Raw genomic sequence first — 15850 nt, forward strand, 5'->3', positions numbered from 1 at the left:
AGGAGTGGGGCACTTTAACACACTCTTCTTAGTTTCTGACATATCAAGTAGGCAAAACCATAAACGAACAAGATCTAAGTACTGTAACTTAATGAGGTTGGTTTAACCAACAATATATCACAGCATTTTAATGGTGAAAAATTGTAAATCTAAATGCCTAAATCAGACTAGGGCTAAAATAACCATTCAACAGCTATTAGAAATGATATTAGAGATGTTTCAATGACATTGTAATTTAATTATCAATTAAATGGAGAAGCAGATACGTAATAATATAAAGAGTGTGCTCTAAATTTTATTTTGTAAAACATCTGTAAATATATGTACATGTACAGATAGAGAAAGTAAACCAAATGGGCACATCAAATGTTGACATCAGTTATCTCCAGATCTTGTGATCAAGAGTGTCTTTTATTAGTGATTTTTGTATTTTAAATTTTTTCTTCAAAGGATATTTTTGCTTCTGCAGTCAGAAAAACATAATTGACCTTTGTTTAATGATTGCCTGTGATCTTACAAACATCCCACTTAATTCTCACAACTTAGGAGAGAAAGGCAGGTACAGAATTTATAGGGGAGGAAATCAAGACTCAGAGAGGTAAAGTAGCTTAAAAAAATTTTTTTTATTATCATTATTTTTAATGTCACAGTTAATGGCAGGGCTAGGGTAAAACCTGACTTCTGACCTCAAATCCTGAGGCCTTTCCAATGCCGCCTTCTGGATGAACTATGTCTCCACAAAGGCCTATCAAGTGATCACGTCTAGTGATCCAGGCCCCCAGGTAGAAAAATACATAAAGCCATACAGCTTAATAAGATTTTTCTTCTATCGTGAGAGACAGGAGGACGAGGTGACCACATCTGATTACTAGCTCTACATGAGCATGGAATGAGAGAGTGAGATGAACACATTTTGATGGGAGCTGAAAGTAGATACAGTCATAGAAGCCAGAGCTGGTCAGCTTAAAAGGCTCTGGCACCTGCGGGACAAACTTCACCTGGTTAGCATCTTTTCTAGCATGGCCCTGAGAGAGAACGTCACTCTAAATATAAACATGTTGGTGTGACTTGCATTTTAGGCCTGAAGACCACTTTGAAATGTCACTCTGGGTATCTGTAAACCACTGGTAGCATTCCTAGTTTTAGAACTGGCTCTGGGACCTCGCCTCATGGTCATAGTTGAGTAATAGTTCATTTGGGCCCTCACTTTCCATTATTAATGAGCTATTAGCACTCCTTCAGTTTCCATTTCTCTCAGGAGCTGGATGGTATTAATACTTCCACTACAATTCAAATATGTTTCAGATTTTTGGTCAGTGGAAAATATACAGGGACACTTTGAGGGTTGCTTCGTAAATGGCAACAATCTTCAGAGAACGGTTTTATTTCTTCAGGTTGGAATGACTTTTCCACTTCTTGATTTAGGAGTTCTAATTTTCCAATTTTTGTGCAATATGTAAATTAAAAGTTTTTACTAATGGAATTTTTGATAGGACGAAAATAGCTTTCTTAAATAACACAAATCTTTGTAAAAATTCAAACAATAATGAAAAGCATAAGAAGAAACTAAAAACCCCCCAGAAATTCCACCAAAATAAGATAACCACCATTATTATTTTGGTCACTATCTTCTCTTGTTTTTACTGCACACTTATGGGAATTAAGTTACCATAAATTAGATATAATACATGCTGCTTTTATAAAATACAAACTCTTTTTTTCCTTTTTTTTTTTTTCCTTACCTCCTTCCATGTCATCACCCTCAAAGACATCAGTGTTAACAACCAGTGGGCAATTATCCATACCTATATCTGATTTCTTAAATAAAATGGGAAAGTGTACAATTTATCCCCATGTATATTGTGTATGTGTTTATGGAATTTTGTAAATGGGAAGTCAGAATTTTGTCATTAACAAAAATGAAGTTTTATTATTCATTTCTCCGCTTTCCAAATTTTATATCACAGAAATCTCTAGATTTTATTGGCAGCAGATGGTCCACAGAGTGGATGTGCCACAGTTTATTGAGTCATTCCCAATAAAGAAGCAAGCTCCTCCAGTTTTTCTGTACCATAAGTAGTGTTGTAATAAACAACCCTGTGCAGGTGCTCTTATTTTTATGAGACAGAGTCCCAGAAATGGACTTACCAGTCAAAGACATAAATATTTAAAATTTTAAATAGGTATCGTCGGATTGCTTTCCAAATAGGTTGTAAAATGCACATTTCCACCACAAAAGTGTGTGAGAACCGTCTTCCCCCTTCCTCCATTAACAGTAGGAATTTTCATTCCTTTTCATTTTTGCCTACCCGATCGTTAGGAAGTACTATCTCTCTGTTTACTTTAAGTTTGCTTTTCTCTGACTATCCGTGAGGCTGGGCATCCTTTCTCATATTTATTGGTTATTTGGATGTGTTCTTTTGTCAATTTCCCATTCACTTTCATCTATTGGATTTTCTCTTCAGTTTCAAAGGATTCTTTATATATTAAAAATATTAAATGAAAGATATTTTTCATGGTAAATGACTCTTTCATATGAGTTACTAATATTTTCCTCAGTCTATCATATGTCTTTTCACTTTATGACACCTTTCTCCATGCAAAAATATTTAAATGTGGTGAAAATCCAAGTTTTTATCTAGTTTCTGGGGTTGGGCCACAGTTAAAAGTCTCCCAAGCCTTAAATTATACACATTTTCCTGAATTTTATTCTAAAATTTTAAAAATTACCTTTACATAGAATTCTTTATATAGAGAATTAACTTTTACTTCTGGATTGATATACAATTATACCAGCAAGATTTTTTAAATAATCATTTTTTCCCCACTAACCTGAAATGCTATCTTTTTGTATATTAATTTTCTTATGTAATAATTCTCCACCTCTCTGTTACGCTCTGCTAATCTAGTTACATGTCAGTACTATTGATTATATTGTATGATATATAGTGTACATATACTTTATGAATAGACAACACTTCATAGTATATTTCAGTATCCTGTAAGGCAAGTCCTTCTCCCTCCAACTTGGAGACAATGACCTGGTGGTTAGTTGATTGAAAGCATACACTCTGGAGTCAAATTGAGTCCTGGCTTCAAGTTGCTTAACACCTCTCTATCTCAGCAAACCTACCTGTAAAATCAGGATGATAGTATTGATCACAAACAGTTGTTGTGAAGATTAAATGAAATAAAACATAGAACACTTAGAAAAGTCCCTGATGTATTTTAAGCACTGAAAAATTAATTAGCTTTTGTAATTTTCTTTTTTTTGTCTTTATCCTCTATTTTATTTTTTTTAATTTTATTGAGGTGTAGTTGGTTTACAATGTTAGTTTCAAATGTACAACAAAGTGATTCAGTTATACATATATATATAATAATTTTCTTAACTTTTGTGCAACATTTCTCACATATGAAATTTATTACCTCTTGCTTTCAATCCAGATCCTTCAAAAGCAGCTCTTAGGAGTCTAATGTCGATTGCATTTTGGCTGTCAGCACACTGAGTGGGTTGAGCTACAGGACGGGAACATTGAACCTGAGGAATTCACTTTTACAGCCAGGGGAAGCAAGCCTGCTTTTTAGCTTGGGGGAGATGTTACCACATCGTTTAAGATTGTTGCTGTGACTACAACCCCAAAAATTGGACAAGTGAAGAGTGGTCCTTGCGTTCTTGGCATACCCAGCAAGATTACCCAGGGACACTCAAGGTCCATGACAGATTGCCTCTACCAACAGCAAATATAAATCTCAGGAAAGGTGACTTAATAATTTCATAATCAGATGCATGGTCATTTTCTGTCGATTTGTTTGTTTAACCACTGCAACTATTTTGAGCTTCCATAAAGAATGGTTAATCCTTGAACAGATTTATCATAGGAAATATAATTTCTGGGGAAAATGGAATTAAAGGCAGCTGTGGCTGAAGGAGTCCGGTTAAAGACGGAATGCATTTTTTAAAGGCAGTAACGATTTGGAAAGGTCTTAGTTTGTAAAGAGATACACCTCGTTTTTGAAGTGCTCCTTTGCAACTTCTGAGTTCCCTGACTCTTCACAAATGACAGAACCCCTGGGCTTCCCAATATGTACTTTGCAGACTATTGTCAGCACTAAAAACAAAGCTTATCTGCACTCTACATATAATAGGTACTCAGTAAATGGCAGGTTCTATTATTATGTTCAAACATAGAAATGATAAGTAGGGTTTGTTAGCATCTACCTTGTTCTCTTCCTGTCATTTTGAATTAAGCAATTCGCTTATCTCTTAATTACAAGACTGTGAGTTCCCCAGGAGTGTGGAATTTTAGTCATCATAATGATCTAACTAGGCTCCAACTCCTTTTTTTCCCTCTCTTCAACTGAAGGACAAATACTCAAAGCCAGCGTTCATCTTTTACAAAAACATCTGGGTCAAATGAAGAGAAGGATCTGTGTAATTTATCACTTCTTGTTTTGTTTTAATCATAAAATTAACACATGCTTAGTTACTTTAAAAAATTTTTTAATACCAAAGAATTGAGGTAAAAATGAAAATATCCTCCGCCCCCCTATTTCCTCAAGGAGCATCATTAATGAGAGTTTGTTGTGTTCCTCCCCAGGCCTTTTACTTTGCATAGAAAATGTAGTATTGATCACTTTCTTACAACGATTATATGAATTATATAATACAGTTGAGAGCACTGTATTATTATTTCTAATTGCTAGCTTGTGGGAGTTGGTTTTTTACTTAAAGCAGCTTTTAGTGTAGTTGTGTGAGTGTGTGAGTTAATCCCAGAGAAATGCCAGGAAAACCCCTGCTGTGTAATGATGTGAAAATTTCAAATACGTTGTCTTCCTTTTTCTGGAGTTGCTTTTGTATTCATGTCAATATATTTCCCAGAACACAGTTCGGTCTTCATTGGCTTTTTAATCAGTTTTGGTCATTTCTGTGTAACTAATGGGAAGATTTTATTTTGTTTTGGTTGATTTACCGGTTATAATAGCTTTAAACTCTCCCAACACCCCCAAGAGGCAATATAGAAAACTTATATTTTTAGAGTGCTTTCCAAGTGACAAAGCTCTTTCTCAGTTGTCTGGCATGTTCTTCATGATGACTCTATGACAAGTATTATTATCTCAACTAAGGGGCAGTTAAAGTAATGAAGGTTTTGAAATGACTTGCCTAAGGTCACACAGCTAGTAACAGCCACAAACTCAGGTTCCCCTGACTTTAATTATGGAGAAGTCTCCAGCTGCTTCACAGAGCCAATCTAGGATGAGTTAAGGCTTCACAGAGATAGCACATGGTGCAGGAAATAGACTCAGAATTTACAGAAGACATACATATATATTTTTTAAATTGAAGTATATTTGATTTACAATATTGTGTTAATTTCTAGTGTACAGCATAGTGATTCAGTTACATATATATATATGTATATATATATACATATATATATATATACTTTTTCATATTCTTTTCATTATAGGCTATTACAAGATATTGAATATAGTTCCCTGTGCTCTACAGTAGGACCTTGCTCTTTATATGTTTTATGTATAGTCGTTTGTACCTGCTAATCCTAAACTCCTAATTTACCCTCGCCTCCACCTTCCTCTTTGGTAGCCATAATTTTGTTTTCTATGTCTGTGAGTCTGTTTCTATTTTGTGAATAAGTTCATTTGCATCATTTTTTTGATTCCACATATAAGTGATATGTGATATTTGTCTTTCTCTGTCTGACTTACTTTACTTAGTATGATACTCTCTAGGTCCATCCCTGTTGCTGCCAATGGTATTATTTCATTCTTTTTTATGGCTGAGTAGTATTCCATTCTCTCTATATACACCGTAACTTCTTTATCCAGTCATCTGTCAATGGACATTTAGGTTGCTTCCAGGCAGAAGACATACTTGATGTCTTTAAAAAGTATTTTCTTTTAATTTAAAAAATAAACCAAGACAAACTATACCTTCAGCTAATTTTTTAGCTAGTTGTTTTAAGATGAATGTATTATTTCTAGCATAAATAGAAATAGGGCATTAATAATTTATATCTATTAAGAATCTATACCTCAGTTCTCTTTTATCAAGAAAATCTTCGTGGGGACAAGAGAATTTAAAGCTGAACAACAAAGGCAGGCAACTCTATTCATTTGAATTTGTTAATTCCAGACAAAAGGAATAGCGTAAAGATATCTGAGAACTGTAACTTCAGAAAGACAATTTAAAAAAAAAAAGCTTGTTTTTTTTTTTTTTTTAGAGCTGTCTTAGGTTTACAGAAAAATTGAGTGGAAAGTACAGAGAGTTCCCATATACTCCTTAGCCTCTCCCCACCCCCTGCCAGAGTTTCCCCTATTATTAACATCTCGCATTAGTGTGGTACATTTGTTACAGTCGATGAACCAAGAATACATTATTATTGAATAAAGTCCATAGTTTCCGTTAGGGTTCATTCTTTGTGTTACATGGTTCTATGAGTTTTAACAAATGCCTAATGTCATATATCCACCATTACAGTGTTGTACAGAATAGTTTCACTGCCCTGAAAATCCCCCATACTCCACCTATTAGTCCCTGCATCCTCTCCACAAACCTCTGGCAACCACTGCTCTTTTTACCATCTCCATAGTTTTGCCCTACAGTATGTAGCCTTTTCAGGTTGACTACTTTCACTTAGCAACAAGTTTCCTTGGTGTCTTTATGTAGCTTGATAGCTCATTTCTTTTTATTACTGAATAATATTCCATCATAGAGATGTACCACAGTTTGTTTATCCATTCACCTATTCAAGGACAACTTGGTTGCTTTCAAGTTTTGACAATTATTAATAAGGTTGCTATAAACATCAGTATGCTGATTTCTATGTGGACATAAGCTTTTAATTCATTTGGGTAAATACCTAGGAACATGACTGCTGGATCATATAATAATAGTATTTTCGGCTTTGTAAGACACTGCCAATCTGTCTTCCCAAGTGGCTGTGCTGTTTGTAAATCCCTGTTGCTCTGTATCGTCACAAGCATTTGGTGTGGTCAGTGTTTTGAATTTTAACCTAATAGGTGTTTAGTGGTACCTCATGTTGTTTTACTTATCATGAAAAATAATTGCTTTTTAAATCTAGTAGACTGACCATTCTACATCTAAATCAGCTTGAAGACAACTAGATTAGCTCTTCTTCAATTTAATAATTTATCTTTCACCATGGATCTCCACTTATGATTCTAGTGAGGAAATATTAGGTAGAAGTCATTAAGAAAAATCATATGCTCAGAACAAAGAGAAGGAAATCACAGGAGGATAAAGCTGCGAGCATGCTGTCATGTAGAAACTGGCCAGTGTGTTTGACATCAGTAAGTGGCAAGAATAAAAAGGATTTAACAGAGATATTCGGGGTTAAAAAAAAGGTGAGAGAGCTAGCTGGCAACCAGAAGTGTGCAGTGGATTGCAGATTGCTAATAAAAATGTGAATGAAAATACTTTACTCTATAATTGGAGAAAACTGCTTCATATCCCAGAGATCCCATAGAAGAAGAAATGTCAACATTTGAGTGCAGTGTGGTTGCAGGTAGTTTTAAAAAAAAGAGAAGTTAAAGATTTCTCAAATTGAAGTTAGGAGGAGAGCTGGTATAACAGAGGCAAGGGCTGCCCTGCTTATATCTCCTTGAGCCTTATCATTTTAGTTCAATCAAGTGGATTTATAAATGCCAGCGTCTGTGTCTTTTTGCTTTAGCTCTAATGATAACAAGAGCTGATGTAAAAATACTCCGGTTCCCAAAGACCTTGGGTAGATAACTCAAAGTCACATGCTCTGCCCTCTCCCCAGGGTTCCCAGCCCATCTGAGACAATGGCTCGATAACATACCTTTACTGGATGCTTTCTCTTCCTTGTCTCACTTATCCACTCCCATAACTGTGATTTTTGGGGATCTACTCTAAAGTATACTTCTTGCACTTGAATCCTCTTCTCGGGGTTAGATTGTAGAGGAATCCAAGCTCAGATAGTTATTGGTTACGTGTTTCTTCAGAATCCTGCACCCTCCTTAGCTACTACTGCCTCCCTCTTTCAAGGCTCTCCTGAAACATCCCCTTTTATTTGCTCTCGGACCCATTGCTCTCATCCTGCAGGTGCCAGGTCACTGCAGCCATAGAACACATCTGGTGAATCCCTCCCAATGCATAGAAAACTAATTAAATGTAGTATTAATGCTCCCTCCTGTCTTTACATTTTAAAGGGGGTCCCGGGGAAAATAACTCAAAGGAATGAAACTCTAGATCTCAGATTTCATGCCACCCAAATGGAGATTATTTTGAGCAAGCCTTCTCATGACCTTTATCAGTAGTGACAAGTCAAATTTAGAAACTAGATGAAAGGCAATAGAAGAGGAATTTGAAATTAAGCCAAGGAATTTAGCATAAAGTAGCAAAGAGAATAAAACAGCATATTTGTTGATTCTAAGACACGTTTCCCCCTGCATTTTAACATCTCTGAAATCAAAATGCATCTTACAATCAATAGTATCTCAATTGCTATTGTCAGGTTGCAATCACCATGTCATTGTCATTTCCTGTGATGTGAAATTGGGTCACAGCTATTCATGTTGTCACTTCAGTTGAATTATGTGCACTATAGGTACAACACATTAAATTTAATTGCTGTCTAAGTGTTGTCAATATAACACTATGATTTAGGATTGAAACAAATAGGTTTTATGTATGCAGACGAATCAGTAGGGCATAAATTTACTATTTGTTAAGCAAGTTATTTGTCACTGGATGGATGACCCTAAATTCCATATTTTCTTGGAAAGCAAAAATAAAATGCTTTACAGGATATAAAAAAGAAAGAAAGATGCCAACAAGTAGAAGAAGTTGTATTATATTTTATTACTGAGATTCATGAAAAGGGATTGCCTATCATAAACAAAGCAACAGTGGCAAGAGAAATCGCCAAATTCCCAGAGTAGATGAATGAAATCTCAGCACAATAGGAGGCTGGAATAAATGAATTCTGCATTGCACAGGATTATCATTAAGATGTAGAATATCCATTTATCAGAAACTTCCCACTGATTTTGAACAGAATACACTTAACTTCCAGCATGATGCCATTGAGGACAAATTAAAATATGGGTTTAATCAAATAGGCAATGCTGGGAAGGAGGAGGGGGTGTTTTTCTTTGACAAGACTTAAAATTACAGTCAATGCAAATGGATCTTTACAGGGATCAAGTGTATGAGTCTGGATTATGAAAAGCAGTGTATCACTGTAATCTCATGCCTCAGTGCCAATTGCTAAAGCTACCACCATATTTAATTTAAACTGTAAACCATGTCTAATTATAAGAACTTCTTCAAAGATGTTATTGGGAGTGAACGAGAGTAGTACGGATGGTGGTTGAGCAGATAGAGGACTGGTTAGACATCTTCTGGAACAGACATCTGGGAACCTGCTATATATTTTAGTTCTCAGTGACTTTATGGAGATGTATCGGAATGGTTACCTAATCATTTCATCTAAAATAGTGATGTAGTTGACAATCATGGTGGCATGACTAGGTCACTAGTCATCAGTGCTGCAGTCATCAGTCAGTTACAGGACCATTTGCAGAAGGAATGTGAGTGAGTCCTGGTTCTTGTCTGAAAACTTCCCATTGAGAACTTCTGGTAAGATCAGGAAAATTGCCAGCATCCAAACTTACAGAATGGAGATAATAGTGATGCACATTTTAAAGAAATGTTGTGTCACTGACTTTCTTGATGGCCCAAAGGACATTATTTTATGGAAAAAACATGAATGCCAATGAATATAAGGTGAAAAAAGAGATTCACAAAAATTGAATTGTAAATATGTGAAGATGTTTTAGGAATACATTAACCAATTTATTTCCTGTATATTTATCCTTTCATACATGCACAATGCCATATGTGATTTTAAATATATCTGTGTTGAAATAAATCAAGAGTTATTTCAATAAGAATAAAAAATTCTAAGTGATAATAAGCATTATGTCATAGTTCATAATTTTGTTTCAAGGCAAAAATCATTAAAGATAAAGGTCAATTCATAATAATGAAAGATTTGATTCACTAGTGATGTATAACAAGTCTGAATGTGTGTGAAAGAACCACAAGAAGAAAAATTCACAAAACAGATTTTAACATGCCTAATTGATAAAATTAATCAGGCAAAAAAAATCAGCAAGGATTCAGAAATTTGAACAAAACAATGAACAAAGTTGGGTTAATGAACCTGTATAAGTCATTTGTACCCAACAAGTGCAGAATTCACATTCTCTACAGCTCATGTGGAACATTTACAAAAGGTTCATATGCAGGGCCACAAAGAAGTCTTACTAAGTTTTAGGTGATTAAAGTCATTTACAGTATTTATTCTGATCAGAATTTTAAAATCGATAAAAATCAGTAAAAAAGAAAAAGGATAAGTAGAAAATCCCTATGTTTAGAAATTAACCAATTTATTTCTAAACAAGGCATATGATAAAGGTGAGATCTTGATGGAATTAGATGAATGAAAAGGGAAAAAATGTTATCAGTATTCACATAAGATATGACTTGTGTTTGCAGAAAATCCAAAAGAATCTGCAGATAAATTTTTAGTAAAATTGATAAAAGATATTATAGTACAGTAATAGAATTATTAAGAGTTTAGTCAAGTTGCTGGATTCAAAATCAATACATAAAGGTCAAATATATTTCTACATACCAGCATAAGCAATTAGGAAAGAAAGACACTATCCATTATCAGAAATACCAACTGCATGGAAATAAATCTAACAAAAAGTGTCTAAGATCTCTGTGGAAAATGATGCTTAATAGAGAGACATTAAAGAAGACCTAAATAGATTAGAGCATATTATAAAAATGCCAAGTCTCCCAAACATATCTAAAGATACAGTGCCATTCAAATTCTCAGCTTGGTTGTGTGTGTGTGTGTGTGTGTGTTTGTAGCTTGCCAAGGTGGTTCTAAAATTTATGTGAAAATGCAAAGAAAACCTATTCTACTTGACATAAAAAATGTATTATACAGCTCTAGTAATTAATACAGTCTGTTGATAAAGCAGAGATAGACAGAACCATAAGATGGAATGGAGTCAGAAGCAAACACAACCATATATGGGCACTTGATTTATGACAGAGTTGGCCCAGCAGAGCAGTGGTGAAAGAACAGAATGTTCAATAAATATTGTTGGAATTGAGTATACATATAGAACATAGTGAAAAGGACCTCTCATTGTTAATAAGCTACAAGTGAATTAAACAATTAAGGGCAAATCTCTAAAGACTTTATATATATATATATATATATGCATACATACATACACACGCACACACACATGAAAAAATCTCCATAACTGTAGGTTAGGGAAAGATTTCTTAGGTAATAAAAAGCACTAAAGTAAACTGAAGAATTAATAAGTTTGACTTCACTATAGTGAAAATCTTCTGTTTACTGACAGTAAGAGGTAGCGAAAAGACAAGCCACAGAGTGGGAGATATTTGCAGTATCTCTACATAAGAGAGACAGACACACACGAAAAAAAGGCCAGTTTCCCTTCCTTCCTTCCTCCCACCAACACACACTTAAGGGTGGATTTTTTTGTTTTGTTTTTTTGTTGTTGCTTTTTTGGAGTGTCAATGGTCCATATATATGGTAACGATTGAAAGGTGAACATAAGGATATCTTTGATATGAAAATTAAGAGTGCTAATTTGAGATTCGCAGAACAAACATATGGTTACCAGAGGGGAAAGGGGTGGGGGAGGGAGAGAGAAATTAGGAGATGGCGATTGGCATATGGACACTACTATATAGAGAACAGATGAACAACAAGGACCTACCGTATAGCACAGGGAACTATATTCAACATTTTGTAATAACTTATAATGGAAAAGAATCTGAAAAAGAATATATATGTGTGTGTATAACTGAATCACTTCGCTGTACACCTGCAACTAACAACATTGTAAAGCAACTATACTTCAATCAAAAATAAAAATAAAATTAAAAAATAAATTACCTGATCAAAAAAAAGAGCTAATTTGGTTTTGAATCTATCGTGATCAATTTTCCATAAGATGTTTTTGTCTTATACATTTAAGTGAAGGACTAAGGACAAATGCAAAAGGAAAGTGAAAAAAACAATGGTGATGCTTTGATCTTAATGAAGGAGAAAAAATGAATAACTTAACCTCAAAAAACAAGGGGGAAGCTGAATCTGAAAGGGAAGGTAAGAAAAGTTCAAGTAGGAAAGGAAGATGAAAAAGTGTAGACAAAGGAGTTGAGAAATGCTGAAAGGTAGTATCTGAATGATCGACAAGGAAGAACTGTAACAGCGAGAAAAACAAAGACAAATGGTGATTCTTAGGGTCTTAGAGGAACCCCTGGTCTTGGATGGGAATAGTTTTTAAGTTTACATAAATAACGGCGCCTCCAAATTAGCCCTGGGAGAAGCCCTTTATTTTTATCAGTGGAGTATTTTAAAAATAAATTAGAGGCAAAATGAGAAAACATAGCTTTTCTTGGGGAGTTAAATGGAAGGTATTTGGGGAAAAAAATCAGTAGACAGGAAAATTAAAAAACAGGAACAAATTCTAAGTAGGGAGAATCTGAAATTGTCAGCATGCAGAAATCAGAAATTTGGTTTCCTTGCTTAATAAATAGCATCATTTTAATTTCTTTAAGAGTTTCTGCCAATTCATTTTTGGTTTTTTCTTTTGGAGTTTTCTGATTTAAAGGGGGGAAAGTTTTGAAAGCTATAGAATATGGAAAATCAGGAACTCAGATATTTGGTGTCCAGAGTGCCATCATCTAATAAAATTGTGGCAATGGTCAAAGCCATAAAAGTATATACAACCAATGACCTCTTGCGAGGAAAGAAATCCTAGAAAGAACTTTGGGTTTACTAGTCTGTATAATCAACCTTTGATTAATTATTAATTTTACACCTTGTGGATTATTATTTTTATCTTTTCTGCTATTGACTCTTTGGCCATTTCATGGATAATCAGCACCTCCTTCAGAGAGGAGGGCAGAGGGAAGCTAAATATATGCATTTGTCTACATTTATTGTGCGTCCTATTAATCCTGCCTTGGAAAGGTCTAGTAACAAAGAAGTTTAACACTACTGACTGAAATGACAGTGGTGTTCAAATTAGTCCTCTAAACCAAGAAAACGCAGACATTTAGAGGGGCCTGGCAGGTAAAGTAAACGAGTGCCTGGTGGACACTACAACAACCATGGGTAGCGCATGCTCCCTTGAAGGAATTATGGTATTTCAACTTACACAACACACCTAATGGCTGAATTAGGCCCGTCGGCTGCATTCAGTATCTGCATCATTGGCCTTGGTAATAAAAACTGTATATGCTTAGATGTCATAAAAATATTGTTGTTGGTGTGTGTTATTGAGTATATATACTACATTCATCTAGCATACTGATATTGTTATGAGCCAGTTGACATGAGCAGCACCAAACAGGGACTAAAAGAAGTACTTTAGCCAAATCATGAAGCACAGAGTTAACAAGTGAACAGGAGGGACCACCCTGGTTCATAATAATTTACAAAGAAGTAACTCTTGTAAAACTTACTGTAAGCCCAAGGTAAGCAGACCCTCCTGAGTGTGCGTTCAGGGCCTTTCCTACAGAGGTGCTCAAGAACTATTTTGAATTATTAAAAATAATTTTTGAAGACAGAATAATATGCCACATAGGAGTCTGTAGTTACAATATAAATTTCTGTGGCTTTATAATAGAGTAGATTGTTGAAACAAATCCCAGATAATTCCATATATTTATCAGGAGATTATTTTTTATTTGCAAGTAGTGATGTTTCTTTATTGTATATATATTTAAGCTCCTTTTTTTCCCCCCAGGGAAAATTTCACGGAAATCCAATGCATGTAGCTGTGGTTATTTCAAATTGTTTAAGAGAAGAGAGGAGAATATTGGCTGCAGCCAACATGCCCGTTCAGGTATTATTTTCTGAAGTTGTAATCATGTTATCACCCGGGGAACTCAATTTTTCTGAGACAGAAATTCTTGTCTTTTTCCCAACCATCTTCTTCTTCCTATGTTAATGGTGACACCATCCTTCCAGTCACTTGGAATCACGGTCTTGGGATCATCTTTGAATAGTTCCTTTTTCCTGCCTCCTTGTTGAGATAACTACCAAGTCTTCCTAGAATTTGCTTCTGGAATCCTATCTATAGGTTCTTTTCTGTTTCCGCTGGTCCCACTCTGGTCCATGGTCTTTACAATATTAGTTGAGGAGGATAGTAACCACCTCTTAGATGAATTCCTAACCATTTGGGCTCTGCTTCCCTCAGCACATTTATCCTCAGGTAGTGATCTTGCTGAAAACCATTCAGCAGTTCCCGATTTCCTACCCCACAAATCCAAACTACTGCACAAGCAGGAATTTTGTCTTACAGAAACTCTGTAAATACTTGCTTGTTGATTGATTCAGTGTGCTTTGCCCTGCCATATTTTAGATCGTATTCTATCCCACTGTCCTGAATGAATTCAGAGCCCCCATCAGAGACAAAGTAGAGGAGTTAATGGAGTCCTTGGGAATGCTTTTTCAGTTAATCCTTGTAAAAAGGAAAGAGTATGAAAAATAATCAATTTTCCAAATAACTTAGTAAATCACACCACTATATTTTTGAAGGTCCAAAACAAGTATCTTTTTTCAACTGTTAAAAATTCTCAGATTTAGTTGTTGTCACGTTATATTGTTTACAGAGAAGTATGAAGTTTTAACAATTTACTTTAATTTTTTAGATGATGAAGGATGGTATCATTTTTATTTAATTTAAAATGTAAAGTTAGTAAGTTTCTAAAATAAATATAGTTTGATTCAGTGCTTTTTGTGTGAAAATTGAGATGTTATTACTAATATATGATAGTCTCATTTGTATTCTCAGCCGTCCTTTTTTTGTAGCCCTCTTATCTCTCGTCATTTCATATGTGCGTGTTTGTGTGTTCTCTTCACATGTCAGGTATCAGTCAAATTAGAAACATCTGTTTACTTGAATAGTTGCTCATCAAAATCACTCTGCACATAATCTGTGGGTATCACATACTACCCCCAAAAGAAACACTGGTTTGTATTCAAACCAGTGTCAAATATATGGATATGATATAGATGTATCAATCATACACACACACACGTAGGAGTATGGGTTTATTTCTAGGCTTTCTATTCTGTTCCATTGATCTATATGTCTGTTTTTGTGCCAATACCACGTATAGCATGGTTTTTAAAGGCTGTAGAGAATTCTGATCCAAACCTCAGTTCCAAGTGTATTATATATACTACATTCATCATAAACCTGTTTTATCAACATTATTAAAATTTCAGGATGTTGTTTTTCCAGGGACCTCTGGAAAAATCCTTGCAAAGTTCTTCAGTTTCAGAAAGACAGAGGAATGTGGAGCACAAAGTGGCTGCCATTAAGAATAGTGTGCAGGTGAGTGATCTTAGAGATACCAGGAAAGACTAGCTATTGTCCCTGTACAACTAACCATGCACCTTTCTCTCATGTGCCCAGAGTGAGTGCATACAGAAATCATAGGGTAATTTGTTAGAAGTATCTCTCACACACTATGTTCATGTTAGAAAAGATTTATTTGGGGAAAGCTTTTAAATTTCAATTTACTGGAGATTGGGGTTCCCACACCAAACTCCATCATTGAGAAGCCATGTGTCCTCAGGCAAGGAAGTTACTTCACATGTCTAAACTTTTGCTTATTTGTCTGTAAAAGTGAGGGTAACCACCATCACAGGATTGTTATGAGGACTGCATGAGATAATACCGCTTGAAAAACTTTTAGCCCAGATCT

At 35.0% G+C, this 15850-nt stretch overlaps 1 protein-coding gene across 1 annotated transcript in view; it reads left to right on the forward strand.

The window, feature by feature from the left end:
- Window positions 1-15850, forward strand: part of STAT4 (signal transducer and activator of transcription 4) — an 82425-nt gene that overhangs the window by 33532 nt on the left and 33043 nt on the right. The window contains exons 4-5 of the mRNA XM_064485142.1: window positions 13882-13980; window positions 15385-15477. Of these exons, the coding sequence (XP_064341212.1) occupies window positions 13882-13980; window positions 15385-15477 (192 nt within the window). The remainder of the gene's footprint in view (window positions 1-13881; window positions 13981-15384; window positions 15478-15850) is intronic.

The sequence above is a fragment of the Camelus dromedarius genome, chromosome 4 (genome assembly GCF_036321535.1).
Source record: "Camelus dromedarius isolate mCamDro1 chromosome 4, mCamDro1.pat, whole genome shotgun sequence".
In the NCBI taxonomy this organism is placed as follows: domain Eukaryota; kingdom Metazoa; phylum Chordata; class Mammalia; order Artiodactyla; family Camelidae; genus Camelus; species Camelus dromedarius.